Raw genomic sequence first — 23,304 nt, forward strand, 5'->3', positions numbered from 1 at the left:
TGTTGTAATCGAAAGTTCAAGCATGTTTGCTGTTCCTCACCAATGAGGTTCATTCTCATGTTACGCATCACCTTTGAGCTTCTGCAAGAACCGCGCATCAAGCAGGTTCAGTTGAGCTTCTGTTTATGTTTGCTGATCAATTTTTAAATGTGAATAAAAGCCTAAATTAAACCTGTTCATCATATAAAGTGATCGAGTCTCTTCAGAAAATTTGGACTAAACCGCTCGATTCATATGGATGAGTTTTTACAATCTCGTCGAAGTGTAATTGTGTAGCTGTCAATGGAGGGACAGAAAGCTCTCCGATTTCATCAAAAAGATCTTCATTTGTGTTCTGAAGATAATGAAAGTCTTACGGGTTTGGAACAACATGAGGGTGAGAAATTATTGACAGAATTTTAATTTTTGGGTGAACTAACCCTTTAACCTTTTATATTACAGTAATGTACCAACTGACAATGTTCCCTGTACAGTTTACAGCTTTAGATTAGACTAGATTAGAATAAATAGATGTTGAATCAAATCGAAATCCAAATGCAAACAAATCAAGAGCTTGCAATTCGTAATCAAATCATAAAATCTGTATCAATACCCAGCCCTATAATGTAGCCACGCAGTGTAACAATTTGTTATGTGTGAAATGCCAAACAGACTGTTTTTTGTGTGTGTGTGTCCACTCCATCAGTTTGCTGGCGGGTAGTGGTGGAAACCGACGAACAGCTAACGTAAAGGCCCATGGCTTTGCTAACCTCTTCATCTTGGATAAGAAGGACCTGGCAGACATCTTAATACACTATCCCGAGTCCCAGAAGCTACTGCGAAAGAAGGCCAAGTGAGGGGATCAGAGTTCAAAACCTCAACCAAGAGCCCCAGCAATCCTTACACACACACACACACACACTTCACCCAGCGCCGTGGTCTGAGCCATTTACCCCTCTATCACACTCACAGATCTCCTAGTGCCATGTTTGCTAGATATCGTCTGTTTTTCTCCTCATACTGCAACTCTTTCTCTCTCCGTCCTTCTCCCCTCATTTCTCTTTAATGGAAGGAATTAGTGTTTGATTTTGTTAGTTTGGAGGTTATTGAGATAATGAAAAAGCATGATCTGTTGAGTCACATGATCTGTTCACCCGTGGGACCAATTTACTGTGCATGTGTGTTGAATGATGTTATGTAAGGGCTTGAGATCGTCAAACCCTATGCAGCTCCACTTCCTGTTACAGTCTCAGCGATGCACATGCTAGTTTACAACTCAACGTCTGGCCATCCTAATGAGTTTGTCTCCTTCCATAGGAAAATGTTGACCAAAGATAAGAAGCCTGAAGAGGAGAAGGTTAAAGTGAAGGGTGAGGTCATCGGCGAGCGGCCAGAGACACCCAAACTCTTCAAGGCTGCCCTGGAGGTTGCCAAAGGACAAACGTTTTCCAAGCTGAAGGAGTCATATAAGGGAGCAACTCTAGAGGTATTTACACCCTCTGTTTAGATGCTTTAGGCCAGAAACATACTCTGAAGCCAGACAACAGCTCTGGTTGAAAAACAAATCACTAATAACTAAAAATATTGTCCTCCTAAAATCAGATATGGTGCCTTTAGGGCCTGTTTACATCTGGTATTAAGATGCGTTTTGGTCGATCGGATCACAAGTAGATGAGGGAGACACATTCCCGTTTACACCTGGTTGTCCACAATGGGGAGGGTTTATGCGGGTAAATATATGGGTTTTTTTTTTCAGAATTAAGCTTGTGCAATTTACATATGAGCATGCCCGGAGAATACGGAAAAAACATACGAAAAGCAGCAGCTTTCGTTTATGCTCTGATTGCCACAAGACCGCGCCGAGCACTGTGAGTGTGTGTTAGAAATCAGGTATGGTGAGAGAACATTGTGCTTGGTATGTTTTTCGTCTTCAAACCAAACTTGGGTCTCCAACCATCAAAGTTTAAATCCTGTCTGGCTATCGCACATTAGGTCAGTAGTATTTTGCAGCTGTTCAAACGCATTCGATCACATGAGCATCTACACTATGAAAGCAATCTGGTCGAATGCGTTTTCCACTACCTCTGGAAGTGGTTGAACGTGGACTAGCTCAAAATGTTTTGGACCCCATTTACACCTGTATTTAGCATCGTCCGCTTGTGATCCGATCGACCAAAACACTTCTTAAGACCAGGTGTAAACAGGGCCTTAGATGCATTGTGATACATCAACGACATCAAACGTCATTGGTTCTCAAGTGTCTGGAGACCATTTATAACCAACCTGAAGCATCTTTACAAAAACCTTTTTCACATTTTCGAAAAAAAAAAAAGATTTTTCCATTTTCACAAACTGAATATACTGTATACAGTAATCAACTTTTTAAATATTTTATGTTTGTGCTTTTGGAAATTGATATTTTTTCTCTTCTTAATTAGGTTTATTATTTTGCATTTTAGGGCTTTTTATAGATTTATTTTTGCCATTTTTATTGAGATGAGATAACAGCCAGGAAGCGAAGTGGCCCTAAGCGCAATCGCGCAACATGTCGGTGCGCTTCCCACAAAGCTATTCCCTTTGACTTTAGGGACATTTTTAACACAAACTATGTGCTTTCTTGTCATTCAACTGTTGCACGTGTTGTTTAGTTGATTTTTTTTTGGTATTATTCATATCTTTCACCCACGTGGTATAGTTAAGATGTGTGTGTTGGAAAATTACTACATGTAATTTTCACATGTTTAATTACATGTACTAGTACTGTATGTTGTGACGGCTGAACTCTCAAGAACATTTAAAATTGTGTGCAAAACAATCCCGCACCCTTGTTCAGGCACTGTTATTTAGTGCATACAAACAGTATTACTTAATTTAACATGATTAGTTATGTAGTATGTAACCTTGAAACCAAAAATGGTGGGTCTTTATAATTGATAATAAAAGTGCTCTGCTCTCATCCAATTTAAGTTCTTCATCAATGTAGATTGCAGCCCGATCTGTTGTGTAAAAATAATCACTATAATCGCTCTGGAAATCGTGCTTTTTTGCACTGTTTTTGTGTTGTTTTGAACGTGCTATAAAATAGCACATTTCCATGGACAACACTAGTCTGGGACAGGACGCCAAAAACCAGGGCTGTGTCCGAAATCGCATACTCTCTTGATTGGGTACTAATTTTGAATAAGTAATTACTTAATGATCACTAAAAAAGTACACTCTATATAGTATGAATGTGTGTAGTATGAATGTAATCTGGACGTACGACATTCACAATGTTGCCCTTATCACGTGACCTACCAGGGTCAGTGGATTCACAAATCCTGTCCCATAGCCTCATGGGATAGTAAAGTGTCCATCACATGCACACTTCAGAATCTCACTGGAAGAAGTAGGGCATCCGGGAAATTTTTGCCTACTCTTTTAAGAGTACTGTGAATTCAGACATACTTTTGTCACATACTGTTTTTCGCCCACTATATAGTAGGGAAGTATGTGATTTCCATGCCATGCCAGAACTGTCCCCAGGAAAGATGGGAAAGTCTGGTTACCCTACTGTAGAAGAAGATGTTTTATACTAATGCACGCTATAGCGCCCCCTTGCAGCAGCACAGAGAAAGCAACAATTTTGGAACACAATAACTCAAGCTTGTGTACAGTACAGAAGCCGGAAAAGCCCTTAGTCATCTTTATTTCCCATAACCCTCCACCCCTGGCTAAAAAGCCATTTTGAATAATTTTAATCTACTGTCATTACAAAAATAAAGATATGTGTAGATATTTGACCCGTCATGCCCCTTACTTCTTTTGTCTATCCTCTCTTTCTCTCTCAGCCGTCCACTTCTGGCTCCGGCATGACCTCCACAGGTCCAGTGCCCCCTCCCTCCCCCATGCACCGACGTTCGCCCGTTCCCCGGCCTCGCGTACCAGATGATGATGACATGGTATCAGAGACCACTGACAGCACCATGATCATCCGCATGACTCCCCGCATTGAGGGAGAGGAGATCCTCTCCGTGGAGGTCGGTCATGCAGAGGGGGCGGAAGTGGAGGAAGAGCCGAGCAAAACTGAAGACAAGTGAGAAAAAAGAAGAGGGTAAGGACAGAGGAGAGTAGGGATAGGGTAGAAAGCCTGAAGAAAAGCACAGTGCATACGGCCCTTCTCATGCTTTCTGTATTAGTGTGTTGGTGAAATTCCTACACATGCTTTTCAACAAGGTAATGCCAAACATGTTTTCAAGACTTCCCTGAGGAACCTATAAGTTCCTGCTGTAACTCTAAGGGCTGTTAATGGTTCTTCTAGTAACCTCATCATAAGACAAAGGTTTTGAGGTATTTGAAACATATTGAAGCCGATACATGGCCGAACCACACTACTGTATTATATTATTCTATGAAGGTGAAGTGAGCTTCTGGGGAGTATTCCAGAAAGAAGGGTAAACTTACTGTCATATAAACCCAGAACTCTCGGTTGATTAACCCTCACCTTTCTTATTCGGTTATCGGTTCTAAAATCTTGTCCAGGAGTAAGTTCAGTCAAATCAAAGTATGTTCACCAAGGAAATCACAAATAAATGTATCAAAGTCACCAAGGAAATGGATGCTAACAAAAAGCATGCTTTATGCTGCGTTCACGCCATGTCGTTATTACCGTAGGCATGTGATGTCTAATCGTAGCTGTTCACGTCCTCGGACTGTGAATTATGCAACACTACCAACACCTAAATCAGTCTGCAGAGGTGAGCGGTTCTGCAATCATTTTTTATGATCATGTTCTAATCTTTATTCAGTGTTTTTGTTACTGTAAACAAGAATTATTTTGTTTAATTGATGCTAAATTTATTAATTAAAAAAGAAAGACTGATTGAACAAAAAACAGTGCTTGCAAAGATAATATGGCTGTATGAATTTATGTTTAGTCATTTTGCTTCCAAATTTGTCCCATATGTATTTTTTATATGTATATTTATTTTTTTATATTTTTATATTATAGAATTACATTATATAGAAAACCTGTTGAATGCAGATCCACGATGCGTGATATGAGAATAAAACAGTAAAATTAGAGTAATAAAATAAAATAGAGAATAAAGTTCATATAAACATTGCTTTATGATATAATTAAAAAAAAATTATGACTATATAATATTGTGTGAATTCTGTCATGCCAACTGAAGCCTCATCAATTAGGCATGCATGTATTGAATACCTCTGAAGTAAACTAACCCTGAAAGTTACCTCAGTTTTTGGAACCAAGAGTTGAGGTTATATGTTTACTTATCTGTAAACGTACCCGTGTATGTGACATAACCTGCTTTCTGGAATAAACCCCTGTGGCAAGCAGAGCGGGGCCTAGAGCCGTGGGAACGGAGCAAAGCCGTTGGAGCGAGTGCTATTGAGCGCCACATCGGTCGCGAATGACGACAGTGCAAGTTCCCACGGCTCTCGGCCCCGCACTGCTTGCCACACCCGCCAACATTACTTAAACTCTCCTCCTAACTGCCATCGGACAGATAAACTCATTGGTTGAGGCAGTAATGTTTTGAAATCTCCACAGTGTTCACATTTGTCAGTGGAATGAACCTGTTTGCTCACCTGTAGTATTTCAACATGGGAAAATGACACACATCACCTTTACTTCCCTTTAAGGACTATGATAGATGTTTAGGACTGAAGGGCCATTAGGGTCAGCTGAACTCCCTGTGTAATGGAAAGTAATCTTGACTATTTTCCACAGTACATGCTGCTCTAACTCCAAGACTGCCTGCTGCTCTGCATTTATTCCAACATCCTGTCTGTTATTGCCTTAGCGGATTCCCTCTGTACACATGCTCTTGTACACACATTTACACAATGACCTTGTACAGTTATTTCTAGTCAAAATATATATGATGAATGTATAATTCACCAAAAAAGAAATTCCTGGCATCATTTACTCAGCCTCATGTCGTTCCAAACGTGTTTGACTTTTTTCTTCTTCTGTGGAACATTAAAGTAGGCTAGTTTAAAATATTTGGATATATTAAAACATTAAAATATTTTGAGAAATGGAAATCAGTGTTTGTTTTTTTTCCTTTTTGTTTTGTTTTTACTTACAATAGAAGTCAATGATCACCAACACTGTTTGGGTTAGTAAATAATGGCGGAATTGTCACTTTTTATTAGATTATCCCATTAACATTATCCCATTAATTTTCCCATTAACTAATCCCTACATTGGCAGGTGGGATTTTCATGCTTTGTTGAATTTTCAGAAAGCTGAACAAATTTGTTATTGTCTCTCTCTCAAAAGACTTATGAAAGTCACATGGTGAAAATACCCCGCTGAGATTTCCGTGTGCTTTACTATGAGTACTAATCAATTATGAATGATTTCCCAGTGTTTCCAGGTCAGTTCATGCTGAGGTGAATGGACACCAAAAGAATCTATAAATGGAAAGTTACTGCATACTTTTAATTTGTATTTGTTGAGAATCCTTCATTTGCGTCTCACACAGCCCTCATTTCTTTGTAAGATGTTAGAAGACGAATAGGCAGGAATTAGGTTGATTGTATGTAATAGGCTAGCTGGTCTATTTTTATACAGAAGCAAGATTGCCTGAGCCCTGTGACGGGACCAACTAACTACTCTTGCAGTGTAGCTTACTTTTTGGTCCCAGGAGAGAGGGCCAACCCGTAAAGATTTTGTCTTGGGAGGGTGCTGTGAATTTAAACTGATAAAACCAGGATAAGCTATGTGAAAGAAAGAAAAAAGTGAACTAGTAACAGCTCTAAATGCTCCTGGAAATCCCTTGTCCAAGTCAGACACAGACTGAGACATACTCACTGACAGGAAGAGCACAGGAAGAATGAGGATTTTTTTCATTGTTCCTTTCTTGCTCCACATGACCAGAGGCAGGAAATATGTAAAGGCAGGAATCTGAGGGACAATCCTGGGTTTGTTAAGTGACTGCTGAACAACTATAGGCCTACACTTTACAGCATCATGCAGGGGCTGTTAAAGACTCCATGCATTGTCTATAATCTTAAAGCAGATGTAAAAGCACAAGCTGTACTCTAATTAAAAAGGGAGGCAAGCAATATGCTTCTTTAAAATGTATCCACATGTGTAAAATGCAAACAACTTTGAACATATTTTACTTGTAGCTTCTAAATAAAAGACATTTATCCTACCTACAGTGACAGTTCTTGTAGTAGTGTGTATTGACAGGAGGGCTGACTGAGAGTTTGAGTTAATGAAGACTGAACGGTGGCGTGGAAACGCCGTCATTTTTCCTACATGAACAGGAGGAGCGAGCGTTAAGCGTTTGCGTCACTGCAGTCAGCTGTGGGCGCGCGTCTCGTGCTGCATGTTTCACTCAGGCGTGTTTATCTTCACTTCACGGGACACTACTAAACTTTCAGCTCTTCAGACCGCGAGACTGAACACTGCTTTTTCAACAAGTGGGTAAAAGAGTGGAATAAAACTTGAAGGAAACGTCTTAAGGAGGAAACCGGGCGGAGGAAGGAGTTTGGCGTGCTGGCCTGAGACGTAAGCACATTCTTTCACTTATACCGCACATGCTTCATACTTTAATGTTATGAGGTATATTAAAGCGCTGTGTAGTGAAAACATTGGCGACTTTATAAAACACGTGTATGAAATACAACTGTCACGGTAGCCTACTGGGTTTTTTTTCGCCAGTACTGTCAGTCCTACAAACTCATTTAATAAAGTAAATATAAGTTGCAGAACATCCTGAATCATAAACTAAACATCCCGTTTCTCGGTTCAAAATCAAAATATCGGCTTGCGTTTTGTCGAAAGAGCGGCTGTATCTTCTCTAGTCTAGACTGTTATTATTATAGCCTACCTCTATACGTGCCTAAGCCTTCAATTATAAACTACACTGTGTTTTCATCAAACAACTTTTTTAACTGGAAAATTACGGTTTGTATTTTGGGTGTATCAAAGTCCGGGTGTGCCCGGTACAAATTTCAACGGATGTTCACTGAACTAGTCATCATGTCAGTTTGGAAAAGTCATATCAGTTGAATCAGTTTAGACTGATTTATGAAAAACGCCGTGAGAGGTTTACACTGCTGCATTCTCCGATAGCACAAACTTGTACATCTTGGAGATGTCTATTTGATGTCTGCATTGACATCTGCAAGATGTAGCCTACTGTAGGGTAGGCTACTTTCCTGTTTGATGTAATATAGACATTTAAAAGATGGCTTTAGATGTTTAAGATTTAGAACAAATCTGCCTTTTCTAAGACGTTTATCAGATGATTTTACACAGCAGATGCTTTCCAGATTAACAGATCTTTAGCAGACATCTTACAGATGTAGCCAACCTCAGTACCTGTGCTGTCTTTTAGATAGACTCAAGTTGTTGATGGAACTTTATCAAGTCGAATTTGAATGCTGTTCTGGACAGTGCGTTCTGTTTGTAAAAACTATCCAGTTGTTTATGTCCATTGGACAGTTCTGACATTTACTCAACCTCATGTTAACCATAGTGTCTTCTGAAGCCATACAATAGCTTTTTGTGAGAAACAGACCAAAATGTAACTTCTGCACTCATAATCTGACCCCACTTTAACTATTAACTTTAAACTTTTTTTTTCCCCACGCAATTCTGAGAAAAAATTGAAAGATATAATCATAGACCTAGAATTGCGAGATATTAGCTTGAAATTCTGAGGGGAAAAAAACTGAATTGCGAGTTTAAATTTCACAATTCGGAGAAATGCCAGAATTGTAGTCAGATTTGTAAGATAGTCACAAATACCTTTTTTGTTTTATTTTTATTTCATAGCAGAAACAAAAAAACAGAATTGCGAAACTCGGAATGTAAACTCGGAATTCGGAGAAAAGTCAGAATTGCCGCAATTACCTTTTATATAGCCTACTATATTTGTTTTATTCTATGGCGGGAACAACCTTCCATATATGTGGATTTAGTAGACTGAATATAGCTTGTGTGTTATTTTGAAAAAAAAAAATGTGTTGCTTTTAATGTCAAAAAACTAGCGCAATGCAACAAAAATAGAATGTTTTTTCACTGTTTTGCACCATGAGTAGTTTTTTTTAAGCTAGATGCATCATTCAGACACCAATAAAACTATCTATGCTAGAATTGCGTAACTGCCATTACAATGCATTGCAGACAGCACTTTGTCGGTTATAATCCGTAGGTTTTTCCGTTTGATGGGGTGTGATACTGAGTGCGTAGACGTGTTGGGCCGCTTTGTCCAGTTTGTATTCTATCATTCCCGAATATGCCCTTAAGAACATTCCTTAGTGAGGAGTCAGTGAGAACAAACTATGGCACTGACACTTTTCTTCCAAGAGTCCTGTGTGTGTGTGTGTTTGTGTGTTGTGATGAGGTGGAGAACAAGCACACTGTAACTTGTTTGCTGTCAAAATGGATGCCTGTCATGTCTTGTTTTCCTCAGGCAAACCAAGCTGACCAAGGGAATTCCAATACTGCTGTACATGCTCAGAAGCCTGAGTGTGTCTGATTTATCAGTGAACCGTTCATTTGAATGGTTTTTTCTCAGTCTGAATGATTTATTGTCAGTCTGTATCAAAATGATTTTAAAAGGCATATCTACTCATTACAAATGGAAAGAAAGTAATTCATCAGAAAGTGAGATTTTTTTTTTTAGATTTTTTTTTGCAGTTCACTTGTGCATCACAAATTTTATATTACATGCATATTCTATTAATATGGGCTTAAAATGGCACGCATAATAATAAGACAAATGACAAAAATGTTGTTTAAAGTTGTTTACTTTTAGATTGAGAATAACACTTCATACTTTGGGACGCTGCTGTCATTGCTTGAAGTCAACTACCAGTTATTATTGCATGATGCTGCATTTAAAATGATAGTTTTTAAGAAAGTAATGAGTGACATCACTCGTGGTATCACCTTAATTTTGGTTAGTCATATAATTAAGGAATATCCTATGTTACATAGTACCATTTTCTTTTCCCTAATTATACATTAGTTCAACTGTGTAAACAACATATCTTCCTGAGACACCCTGTCACACCCCTCTATACTGGCAATACAAGGAAGACTTCATGTTACATAATTGCAATGAATCACTGTCCTCTATCCAGGAAACCAGCTCAGACCAACAGATGGCGCTGTGCTCCATGGTCTCTCAGCATTTATGGGCATGAATCTTCAATAGGCCAAAGAAACATGCAAAGCTTTTTTTTTGTTGTGGTTACAGATGTCCTTTACTGGCATTGATGGTTCCATGAAGAACCTGTAACATATGGAACTTTTTCAATGCACAAAAGGTTCTTTATACTGGAAATAGGTTCTTTAGATTATAAAATGTTCTTCACACGAAGAAAAAATGGTTGTTTTAATAACTGTTCACTTAAACATTATTTGGGGTAAGTGAAAGAACCAGTTTCGTTGGTCGACTCTAAAACGATGTTCTTATTTTTTGGCATTTGAGTTTTAACAGCCTAAAATACGTGTTGCTCTTTTAAGAGCTATTGTTTTATTTTTCCTTTCTTATTCTCTGGCAGTCCCTGGGCAGAAGTCAACTTTACTGGGTGCTTCTGTAAAAAGCAATGTGTGCAACAGATGTCAGACACCCAGAACATGTCTGGCTCACCACATGCACGTACATATATGCCTGTATGCCTCGGCGGAGACTCTGACTCACTCATGAGGTCAATGCTCATTGGCAGTAGGTTGGGTAAAACCTGTGTTTCCACTGTTTGACTTTTCATAGTTTACACTTATCCTGACTTTTCTGACCTGTGCTGCCAAGACCAGTATCCTCCAAAGAAACTAGTTCCTTGAAAACGTATGCATTCAAGCTGTTTCTCCGACAAGAAGATAAAAGTTGAGGTATTGCATCATACATTGGTTGACATTAACCCTGTAATTTTGAGGTTTCCCACCCTTTTCTGTTACTCTGTAATTTGCTCCTGAAATAGCACACACTGAGGCCATTGTGTGTCAGCAATGCTAAATTCATCGCTGTGTGGAGACGAGACACTCTGAGAGGTTGTACAGTGCTGACTTTCCCTTTCTGAACTCAATGTCTCTTTGCATTAATTGTGAAGGGCTTGAATGAGAGTGGTGGCATCTGTCAGCTTTTCCTAATCCCACTGCTCACTTTGCTGAAATATTTCTGTTCTAAGCTGCTTAACCGAGGTGGTCGTGTTCAGCTTAGCCTCTTAACTTGAAGTCGCATACCTGGGTGTTTGCATAGCACCTGCACACACACTTTATAATTCATTGATGGATCAAGTTAACAGTGAGATTCCACTGAAAGTTTTGTGCAAATATTTGTCTTTCATGTTTTCTTTGGAGCCAGATCTACAGTTGCACCAAAAAGTATTCGGGTCACTTAAAATGCATTGCATATATAATTTCATTGCATTTGATGACAAAATATTTAACCAACTTGCATTTATTTAAAAATAAAAATAACACAAGGATACCTTTTTATAAGAAAAACGTTTCACAAAAAAAAGCCTTATTAGGTTTTAAATGATAAAAAAAAATACTATTGTTCAAAATATTAACAGAAATGACACTTTCTAGTTGTCAATTAGTTAATTGTTTATGTGATGATCTAGACATGAACTTGAGGAGAACTGTCCTTATACAACATCAGTTGGTTCAATGTCTATGCAAAAATGACTCCAAAGAAAAGTTAGTTCTGAGGAAAGGTCTTGCACTTTTGCAAGGGTTTGATATTTCATTATCTAAATATAATATTTGTTGCCATCATGATTTTCCAAACCCTTATGATTTACTTGGAGCTCAAAAGGAGATATTCTGAAACTGCACCGGCCTTTCTTCGCCATGCAATTGCAATGAATGGAAAGACTAAAGCCTTCAAGCGTCAAAAAAGAACTGGACGAAGGAAGGAAATTCATACATGTTTGGAACAACATTGTGAAGACTTGTCAAGATGTTTGTTTTTATGGCCTGACACAGATATCTACTTTATTGGATTTGTATTGGTTTATTTTATGCTGAATCATAGCAGCACTAGAGGCTTTGTGTTCATTGACCCATCATATCATTTCAGGTTTATTGCCTTTTATCAGCTAAGCTCACATATCACATAACAACACGCATAACACCAGTGAACGGAAAAATCCTTTAAAAGTAGTTTGCATTTGGAATCTTGGAAAGTTGAATCACAACATGACAAATTTGAAAATAAATAGATTGTTTATGTAATAATATCTGAGTGAAAATCTCAAATTCTTCTGGGAAAAAAATAACTTTTAGACTTTTGGGAATCTAACTCGGCATAGATATGTTTATATATTGATTGTGAACTAATTCTTGTATCATTTCTAATGGAATTGATGTAATCCTAATGTACAGTAGTATAGTGATATGGAAGACGCCGCGTATATTTACCACTTGTATTGTATTGCATTTGTTTGGTGAAGTAAGGTGGCCTCTCAGTGACCTGTTTTGTGCTTTGTCAACACTTATGAGATATGGTTCTAGTGGAGCCATATTCTTATTTAATTTTTTTATTATTTTTTCCAATGAAGTATATTGCAGTCCTATCTTTTATAACCCTGATCTGATTGTTCCTTTAATTGGTTTGACTTTGATCACAGACAGATTTGTTTTGATCACAGATTTCACTTATTGCTCTATTAAAATTCTGCATTTGTTTGCAGTGAAAATATTTTCTAAGATTTTTTTCGCATACATTTTTTTTATAAAATGTTCTAGTATTTAGTCTCTTGATCTGTAACTACTGTATTGGTTAATTTGGTTAGAACAGGCATTCTTGTTGTTTGTCCTTGGTCTGACTCTAAAGTAGCCTATGTGACAGGCCCCTAAAAAGGGTAATGAACCAGAAGGTCTTTTGTTAGTCCGCACTCACACAGTGAAAGTGACAGTTTATTTTTCCCTGAAGTTTTACAACAAGGCTGAAGTGATCCGTTATGACCTCAAATCAAAATTCAGCCTTCAGTATTGACACTGTCAGTTTTCACTGTGAACCATTCTTTTGGTCGTCCATTTTCATGTTATTTTCTATTCATTGTCACACAGCAGAAACATGATGGCAAGTTTGTAAGACAGTTCAACTAGGTCATCTCACCATGGCAACAACCAATCAGGGACCAGCTTCTTTATCCTCAGAGGTGCATTTAAATTTTTGAGTTGATTTTCCTTTTTTTGCATAGATCCAAACACAGTCGTTACATCATCGGCTAAGAGACGCTTAGCTCTCATGTACTGTAGTGACAGATGGACACCATGAGAAAAGGGAGGGAGAAAGAGTGAAATGCATTTTCTCTCTCAGCAGAGGTGTGGGACTTCACTTCACCAGCAACGCAGGAGCAGCCGGGCTGTGACCGTTTGGAGTTTGCTCATACTTATGAACCACAAACTGGGATAAAGATAACAGAAGGAGTGGTCTGACCTGTGAACCATTAAAAAAAACCATAAAACCATTAGTGACGCAAGAGGAGGTGAAGATTTGTTGGATATCAGCTTGTGCCAATGGCGATTATGCATCTGTTTGGACGAAGAATTTAATGATTACTCAGTCAATCTGATTTCTGTGGAATACACCAGTTGTGTTATCAAGGTTACCTTTGGAAGTTCTCCAAGAGGCATGGAGATGTGAAAGATAAGGACCCAAACATTCAAAAGCCTTTCCTGGTTAGCAAACCATCTACTCATCTATTATTCCGCAAGTATGCGTGTGTTTGCATTGGCTAACATGAGCTTGTTTATCAGGGTGTGTCTTTATAGATTTGCCCAGGTAGGTTCAAATGGCTTTGTGGGCTTTAAAAGCAGGTGTGCATTAGTCGGCCCTCCCTCATCCTCTCTCGGGCGAGATTGGGAGATGTGAGAGGCCATCTCATTTGCCTATCAGATCACGGACAGATTATCTGTCTAAATGAGCATTAGAAGAAGCTCTGAGGCATCGGAATAACTTGTACTGAGCAGTTTTACCATGTAGAAGGCATTTTCCTTGTGAATACAACAAAGAACTGGCAAGAAAAGAAGCAAAAGGCAACTATTATTGGGGAACTTTATTCCAAAACTGGTTGTTTGGATTTGTCCTTCTTCAATTTGACAGAAAGGCTCACCATTACACATGCACAGCGCAGTAGAGCTGATATCACAATTGTAACTTCAACCAGAAGATAGTGTTCTGTGCCGGCACTGACCCTGAAACGAGATCAGCCGGAATGTCTTTTACAGGTTACTCCATCTCTGTCTCTGACTGAACGTGTTGGCGGACCCGTTCGTGACGCTATTAGTCAGCACCACCATGTATGTGCTGTGCACCCTGGTGTTTCTGTCTATACACAACCTGTTTAGGAGACCCAGAGACCTGGAATCCCCTGAACCCAAGGCGATCGAGGGCCCTGAGCAACACAGACAGGATTTAGCCAAACCGGGACGCAAGAAGAGGAACAAGCACCCCTCGCCTGGAAGTTCTGGAGTATTAGAGACCTCAAGGGTGAAAGATGAAAGATGCCTGGATGGACCCTGCAGAGCAAGTAAAAGAAGATCTTTTCACCTAGATAATGTGCACGAGAGGAGGAAGAGAGCACAGGTGAGATTGAAAATGGAGATCAGCACAGTTTGAGGTTGATCTTCAATGTTTTTTACTTTGCTGATACATGATCACCGTTCAGTCAAGCTTATTTAAGGTTATTGTTGCTTTTGATGATCCGTTCAGGAAAATCTCCATTTAATCCAAAATGTGGTCATTTATTCATTGGTTTCTTCTCATTATTTATGAGTGTTGTATTATTGATTTGGTAAAACATCAGATTCTTCGATGGTTTAAGCTGAGCTTGAACGTTATTTCAGAATGTCTAGAGCTATTTTAGCCAACTGGATGTGTTTCAAAACGTCTCATCCCTTATCCAATTACTTTTTAGTAGTTTTGTGCGATCAGTTGCTTCTAGAGTTATTCAGAATGTGAATGACTTGTAAATATCAGTATGTTTTTTTTTGCAGAGTGTACATGGGGATTTTCTTGTGCCTGGAATGATTATTATCATCCTGTCCCTCTGCTGTCCCGTTTCTAATGTTCTTTGCTGTCTGATGGACCGTTTTAGCAGATAAAATCCTGAGTGGTTATGTAAGCAGTGGGTTAATCAGAGAGCTCCCTGTCCTCTTTAATCGTAATTTAATTCATACGTAATGCACTCAATCTACTGTTCTCTTGCCTCAATGTTCTTTGCTTTCACTTGTTGGATCATCAGAAATCTCTCCTAGCTGGAATTGGTTTTACTGAACGCTTATTCCACCAGTACCATCAATTCTAGGAAAAATCCTTCATTGGTTGCAGTGCTCCCCTCGCCAATAGATGGTTTCATGAAGAACCTTTACCATCCATGGAACCTTTCCATTGCACAAAATGTTTTTAGTGGATAAAAGGGTTCTTTAGATTTTTACAATTTTTAAAAAGAAATATGGTTCTTCTAAAAACTGGCCACTGAAAGGTTTTTTGGGAGCCAAAAATGGTTCTTGTTTGGCATTGCTGCAAAAAACAAACAAACAGAAAACAATTTGGAGCCTGTATTTTTAAGAATGTAAAGAACCCTATTCCACTATAAAAAACCTTTTGTGCAATGGAAAGGTTTCATGGATATTCCTTGGTCTATGTAGGTGAAAGCAACTAGGTCAGTTCCACATTTCATAAGATGTACAGGACGTTTCAGGGCTGTCAAATAAAAATTTAAAATTTGAAATATTCATCGAATTTAAAATAAAAATCCACATTTTAATGCAAAATCGGTGCATTCAAATTGTAGGTGTGCTTCAGACAGCCTTATTCGTGGCGCACGAGATACAATGAGAATGTATTTTGGGCGGACTTTTTGGGGGGGTTTTCCAGTCCACTGCATCTCATGTTTTTATACGCTAAAACTCTGTGATCTGCGCTTCGGCTCTTTGTATTAAACTATGTATAAATACATGATGCTGTTTTGTTCGTAATTGTTTATGCAATTTACAAAGTTATATTTGATTTATAAACGTTAGTTTAAACATTATGCACTTTGTACAGACAGTTATGTAATTTCATTGCTTTGATAAACAATTTAATGCGGTGCATTAATATTTTGCTCATTGCGCCCACTTGTGCCCTCAGGAGACAAGCCAAAAGCTTCTCTCCACCTAACTGAAATTATGCCTTTTAAATTTAAATATAATTTGAATATTAGTAATATTTAAGGATAAAATATGAATTTTGTTTTTCAGCCATTTTGACAGCCCTTGTGCGTTTTGCAATCTAAACATTGCCACAAGTGACGCTCTCATTTCCATAAACAGAGCTTTTTGGAAAGTTTTGTCTCGCAACAGTAACTGTTTGAAGAGAATCTTGCTCAGCAAGTGTTTATGACTAGATGTCACAAAAACATTGTCATAGATACTGTATTTGACAGGATCTGTCACTTGTGGTGTAAAGCACAGCAAGACTGAACAGTTTCAATGTGTTGGCCAAGCATCTGTTTTTGCATACTTTTTTAGAGCATGTTTCAGGCCATAATGGTATTCTGGGACATCACTTTTGCAGTGTTTTCATAATCATTAAAGCTAATGAGAGATTTTTTGTTGGGAAACCAGATGTAGCTCAACTATCAATACTTTAAAGGGATAGTTCACCCGCATTCACTCACCCTCAAGTTGTTCCAAACCTGTATGAATTTCTTTCTTTTGCTGAACACAAAAGAAGATATTTTGAAGAATGTCAGTAACCAAACAGTTCATGGGGCCCCATTGATTTCCATAGTATTTTTCAATGTCAATGTGGCCCATCAGCTGTTTGGTTACCCATATTCTTTCAGCAGAAGAAATAAATTCATACATACTCACACAGAACTATCCCTTAAGTGCTCAGTACTCACTTTTGCAATGAGTTTCGGGGTGTTTTGTTGGACTTGCCCACAGCCAGTGATCAGAATGACAGTATTGGATTATCATTAACAGGGAAAAATCCTGAGCTGACACAGATTTGTCATCAAAGCTGACACTGAACTTTTAAGACCTTAATTAGTAAACTTTTAACGCATTCCTGCAGACAGCTAACAACATTTTATTATGTTTTAAATGGATGGCTTTTACAGTCCTTTGGAAATGGTTTCATAATGCTGACTTGACCATAAACCGATTTGTGCTCCGTTGAAGAGCAACCGCTCTTGCAGTGTTTATCAGCTAGTTATTCATATTCCTCTATTATATTCACATTCTCTATGCACCAGCTCAAGTTTGCGTTTGTAACCCAGTTACCTAGCAGTGCCTCAAAGAGTTTGGTCTCATGGGAACAGAAGAATGGTGTCAGTGTAGTTGCTGAGAGACCCGTCAATTAATGCACCACACAAATGAGTGAGCAATTTCACCCACTGTGACCAACTTAAAGACAAGTATGCTTGTTTATTTACTTTGTAGTTAGTGCTTTGAATAGCATAGAACATTATTCTTTTGAAGTAATGCTGTCAAAAATATTCAGAAAGATATTATGATATTATTGTGTCATTAAGAATAAATATTCTTATTTATTCAGCTTTATAGTAAGTTTAATTAATTCATGCAATAACTTGAATACAACTCTTCTATGATCATGTTTCTCATTTCTGTATTCACACTTTTTGGTGGGGCTTAATAATATCAGAAAGATCAGGGTGACACTACTAATCACTTTATACTGATAACTGATCATAATGAAGGCTTCATGAAAAGAAGACTTGAAGTAGTTTGTTTCAATCTTTTACTACTGTTTCTTAGAAAAATAAGTTGTCAAGACAATTATCGACAATATTAATGTAATAATAATAAAATAAGATAAAGTCATGTGGTGCATCCAACAAGCAGAAAACATAAAATGGGAGATTTTGTCTTTGTGACCCTCATGACTGTCAAGGTCAATACGTCTCTTAAAATATTAGATAATTTGACCATTTAATAACAAGGAAATTTAGTTCAGAACTTCAGATTGTACAATGTCATATGTTACAACTTCCCAAAATCTGAATATTTATGAACTAATATTAATTAATGATATTTATTTAAAAAAAAATAATAATAAAAAAAAAACATTCTTTGAAAGTTGTGTATACACACATATGCTCAAGGTGTAAGGAAAACGTTTTTTTTTTTTTACTTCATAATTGACAGCTGAATTTAAACTTCTTAAAGTGGTATATACTTCTTTTTTTTTTTTTCAAAACCAAATGAAACTTACATGACTTGGAGTTTATGTTTAAGAATTTTAAACCAATTTTTCCTCTAGGAGCACCAAGGTTGGGTGTTCAATTCTTTATACCTAAAATGCACTGAAAGGTGAACACATTTAATGAATAAATGTAAAATATTTCAGTGTGCCGAACAGTAGGCAGACACAAATGTTAGTGGAGTGAAAAGCAACACCGCGCTACATTTGCATGCTAAAATATTTATTTCAGTGGCCAGTCTGGTGATGGAGAGGGAGGAGGGAACTGTGGGATAGGAGGGGAAGGAGGGCAGAAACGCGGGGGGTGTGTGTGTGTGTGTGTGTGTGTGTGTGTGAGATGCGGCTCGGATTCCACCGTTACCAAGGAACAGCGGCAGGAAAAACGGCGTTGGTGTCAGTACGAGAGTGTGTGCGAGGAGAGAGGAGGTGTGTGTGTGTGTATGACACAAAGAGAGCGAGAGAGACGGCTTAGCTGAGATCGGCGACGTGTGTAAATGAGTGTGTGCTCACACTCCAAGTAAAATCTAAAATGATGAAGGCATGAGCGACACCAGGATACCGCAGGGACAGAGGTGAGTTCAGAGATGGAGACGATGCAGAATTTTTTTGCTTAAACCACGTGTGCCATTTTTGTTCATATTTCACTTGACCTGTCTAAGATACAGATTTTTTTTTACCTGTCTAATATTTAACACACATTGTGTTTCACGACACGCATGCAGAGGTCTAGTCGCTGGACACTGCGTTTGGTGTTTAATGTCCCTGTGTCCACCAGCGCAGACAGATGTTTGCTATGGAGGGATTTACAGGAGCGGAGGGATGCAGGGATTTTACTCTTATGATGGGGGATGGGGAAGCTGTAATAACTGGATTCAGATGAATGTTTCATGGAGCTGTTCATAGCAGAGAAGTTGCATGTGCTTGCGTCCCTGTCTTTGTGTCTGTACAGTGATTTAGACAAAGCAATGCAGACAGACAGGTGGAGAGACATACCGTACTCAGGGGGGGGACTGCAGATTGAATGAATGATACAGGAAATCAGACAGACAGCGACAGACTGTGGGACCACAGGATTCACGAATCTGCTCGCTGGTGACAGACTGTCTGTGCACATGCATGCATCCGCTGAGATGAGTGATTGAGGAAAGAAATGGTCACTAACAGGATACGTTAATGAGAGCTTTTGTTTTCCATTTTAATGATGAATTGATTGATTGAATTGATTGATAAATTGATTGAAAAAAAAAAACAGATACATGCATTTACATTGCTACCAACATGAAGGCATACTATTGTTTTGTATAAAGCTGTTTTTTAAGTCTGTAATGCTACCGACTGACCACAATCCTAACCCATTTCCTAAAAATAAACTTAATGCATTTTAGAAATAAAAATATGAATCTTTTTGGATCCATCAGATCTATTTTTGTAATTGAGGACATGGGTATTATTAACATATCAGGACATTTTTATTTTATATTTTTTTCTTTTTAAATGTATATTTATGTTTTTTATTTTATTTTTATATTTTATTTTTATTTTTTATTTTATTTGTAATTTAGCAATTAAAGCTTTTTTATTAATCCCTAAAACTGCTTGAACCTTTTCAAAAGGTCTGCTGTGCATTTCAAATATAAATTAATATTTGTCCTGTTCTGGAGTTGATTTTACATTCTTGATGTTTGAGGTCTCAAAGACCTCAACGCATGATGTGCAAAAATCTCATAGTACACCTACATGATATATCATCCTATACATTAGCCTATTATTTTCCCTTATACATTTTTGTTCATTTACTAATTAAAAACAGTGTTGTGTCTGGAAGGACTTTATCGTTATCCAACTGAAACTAGTTGAAATCACTTCTATAAAAGGTCATCTCCTACTTTTACGTATATTGTTTTGAGGTGTTTAAAGGTCTCTGTCTCGAACACTTGTGCGTTCAGATGCGTGTAGTGTTTTGAATGCTGTTTTAAGAGCAGTTAATCCTCACTAGCGGGTTTGTACATGAGTTTTTTTTTTCTTTTTTTTTGTCTCTGTGAATGTGGGTAGCAGAACTAAAATAGAAGATGAAGCACGGGGGAGAGAGAGAAACAGAAGTAGGCTAATGAGATTCACACACTCCGCAGTGTGTAAGTATGCTGCTGAAGATGAAACCCATGTCAGTGTGATGGGAATAACCTCTTCCTCATCCGAACAGTCGTTTTCAACCGAGCGTTTCTTCAAGAGCTCGTGAAATGCCCATCTGTACTGGATGAAATGAATATCTGTGGTGTGCGGTTTCATCAAGGGACTGAAGCAGATCAGTCGTTTCATTAAAGCAGTCTGTGTGAGATCGTCCCAGGAGACCACCGTGAAACATCAGAAGGGCCTGAGTGTTGATTTACCAATGACGGAGTGTAAATTGACCTAAGGGAAGAGTGAGAAGGAGAGGGAAAGGCTCTGGGATAAATGAAATGTTGTAGTGTTTTGTTGTTTACTGTGAATTCTGTTGGATAATTAGTGGCTATGTCTGTTAGTACATGACGGATCATCATCTGTCTGTACACCACTGAAAAATGTATCCAATAATTGGTAAAGAGTGACTCACATCAGAATCAAGAGGTCTGTGTACGGCTCCCTCTGGTGGTGAAATCACCGTTATGAGGACATGTTTCTTCATTCCAGAATTAGAGACCATTAAGAGTGTGTTTTCTATCCCTAAAAGCACATTTCAGCTCTTAGGTTTCTTCTCAGGTGGAGTAAGGACTAACTTTGGGTCGATAGGACACTAAAAGAGCACTTATACATGTGTTTGAATGAAAAACAAATGCTTCTAGAGCTTTTCTCAGTGTTAACTTTTCTGAGATATTTTAGCAGTGATGTTTATGTTGAAGTCATATGCTGTTGGAAATGTCCTACTGCAGGTGTGAGTACGAGCTCGTCGCGTTCAAGTGCTGTTGTCGAAAAGGACAGGAATCAGGGACACCAGGTTTATTCTTGCCCCTTTATTGAGCTTTGCATAACAGGAATAAATTACATTTTAAAATGTATTACAATACAAAATGGTTGTTTAAAATAATATTACAACATTTGCTGTAATTTTGACCAAATAAATGCAGTCTTGATGAGCCAACGACTTCTATCAAAAATCTTTCCAACCCCAAACTTTTGAAAGGTAGTGTTTGTCCTCTGTGTGAGGATGAGAAAATCTGCTGGAACTGTGCAGATGTTTTTATCAGGGGAAAGTGAAGGTGTCCAGTGCAGGGACTGGAATTGGATCAGTCCAAAAATGTCTGCCCTGCCATCACGATGGAAAGAGGTCATTTGCTGTCAGCTTAAAGGATTATGGGTAAAATGAACTTGATGCAAGCTGCCTTATCTCTGAGGTGGAGACACACAACGTCTTCACTAACCTGTTAGTAAACAGATTCTAGTTTCTAACAACATGAGCATCATTTGAAGATGTGGAGCGGTTGAGAGCTGTTTGTTCGTTGTGAGTTGTGACTGGAGAGGATAAAGATGTTGTGTTGGATGGGATCTCTCATTAACAAGGGCCGGCTGGAGCGGGATCAGCCTGTGCATCCTCAGGACTGCAGGAAAACTGGATACATGCAGGTGTGTGTGTGTGTGTTGAAGTCAGCGAGAGACCAGCGTGAATAGAAGCCATGTAGTCTTCGAAGGGTTTTCTGCGCTCCAGGAGGATTAGCTTCAGCGTGACTAGCGTGTGTTGTTGAGTTGAGACTGACAGCTTATTCTGCTATTCACTGGTCACCACTAAATTTCAGCCTCTGACCCTTTTTTTTTTTTTTAAGCCCAGACATGTTAAATCAGCCAATGACCCCTTGTACTATGACAGAGAGGTTTTCTGTTTACCACATACTAGCTCAGGCTGAATATTTAGAGAGATTCATGATTATCCTATTAAAGGCTTTTTTTTATTCATGCTGCAGTGCTGAAATGGGTAATGCCTTGGTTATATTTCATCACAATTTTTTTTTTCAATTGTTCTCTTATTTTTTATGATAATTGAGCACCCCATACACACACCCAATCTCATGATCTTTACAGTAAAAAAAGGCAATTGTAATGTACTGTATGCGCTCTTTTAATGTTTTTAAAGTCTCTTCTGATCACAAAGGCTGCATTTATTTAATCATAAATGCAGTAAAAATGGTAATATTGTTATAAATTATTTCAATTTAAAATGACTTATTTCTATTTGATTATATTTTAGTGTGTAATTTATTCCTGTGATGCAAAGCTGAATTTTCAGCATCATTACTCAGTCTTTAGTGTCACATGATCCTTCATTCTGGGGGGGGGATTGTGAAAACCGTGATCATTTATTTTCTGGATTTTTTTTTTTAAATAAAAAATTCAAAAGAACAGCTTTTGTTTGAAATGGAAATATTTTGTCACTTGAATCAATTTAATGCATCCTTGCTGAAAAAAGTATTAATTTCTTTGAAAAAACATCTTGGTGACCAAAAACTTTTGCCACCAACAGTGGCTGTCTTCTGGAATAAATATATTATATAGTACCAGTAAATACTGTTTTTTTGCCCTTTTTTGTGGGCAGATGGGGTCTGTTTGTAGAAGACATTATTGATAGTCAGTTATTAAGTCATTGGGTGTCCAGGTTCTTTTGTCGTCTGTCTTTCTGCAAGGAGTGTAATCCTCTTCTGTCATTGTGACCTGTAGTCTGTGCGCTCTAATCTCATTTGTTATAACACCAATTGTGTTTATGGCCCTGAAGATTGTTCAGTTGGACGAGTTCTGGTCACGTGACTGCTGGGAGACGTGGGTATCATGCTGAGATTTCTGCAGCATTGCACCTCAATGGACGCTTTTCACTTTTCCAGGGTTCAACTTCTCAGAAGCAGAAGTTAAACTTCTTGAGTGAAATTGTGTAAAATTATAATATGTGTGTTCCCATTTTCTTCAGTAGTAACAGGAGAAGTCCACGATAGCATTTCTATGAGTTTCCAAAAGAGGGAAAAAAGTATAGAGAGATTGATTACGGTTTACTTTAAAAATATATATATATGTACACCTAAGTTTATTATTTATGCATTTCAATTTCATATAAAATTTCCATCAATTTGGGTTACACAGTTTTTAACATAAACTAATAAACATAATG

The 23,304-nt window shown here is 38.0% G+C and overlaps 2 protein-coding genes across 11 annotated transcripts in view; both read left to right on the plus strand.

Annotated features, from left to right (window-relative positions):
* The window catches only part of cngb1a (cyclic nucleotide gated channel subunit beta 1a), a 33,979-nt gene extending 29,136 nt beyond the window's left edge, over positions 1–4,843 (plus strand). The window contains exons 32-34 of the mRNA XM_079874338.1: positions 686–832; positions 1,297–1,465; positions 3,810–4,843. Of these exons, the coding sequence (XP_079730464.1) occupies positions 686–832; positions 1,297–1,465; positions 3,810–4,058 (565 nt within the window). The 3' untranslated portion in view covers positions 4,059–4,843. The remainder of the gene's footprint in view (positions 1–685; positions 833–1,296; positions 1,466–3,809) is intronic.
* The window catches only part of kifc3 (kinesin family member C3), a 61,876-nt gene that overhangs the window by 13,742 nt on the left and 24,830 nt on the right, over positions 1–23,304 (plus strand). For 2 of the 10 annotated variants that reach the window (XM_079874347.1, XM_079874349.1), the window contains exon 1: positions 7,296–7,581. The exons of 1 other annotated variant lie outside the window; for it this stretch is intronic. In XM_079874347.1, the coding sequence (XP_079730473.1) occupies positions 7,557–7,581 (25 nt within the window). In that variant the 5' untranslated portion in view covers positions 7,296–7,556. Of the gene's footprint in view, positions 1–7,290; positions 7,582–13,787; positions 14,600–18,497; positions 18,832–23,304 lie in introns of those variants that run through there. 7 more of the 10 variants (XM_079874353.1, XM_079874356.1, XM_079874355.1 and 4 more) reach the window with 6 other exon arrangements.

The sequence above is a fragment of the Squalius cephalus genome (assembly GCF_949319135.1).
Source record: "Squalius cephalus genome assembly, chromosome: 6".
Taxonomy (NCBI): Eukaryota; Metazoa; Chordata; class Actinopteri; order Cypriniformes; family Leuciscidae; genus Squalius; species Squalius cephalus.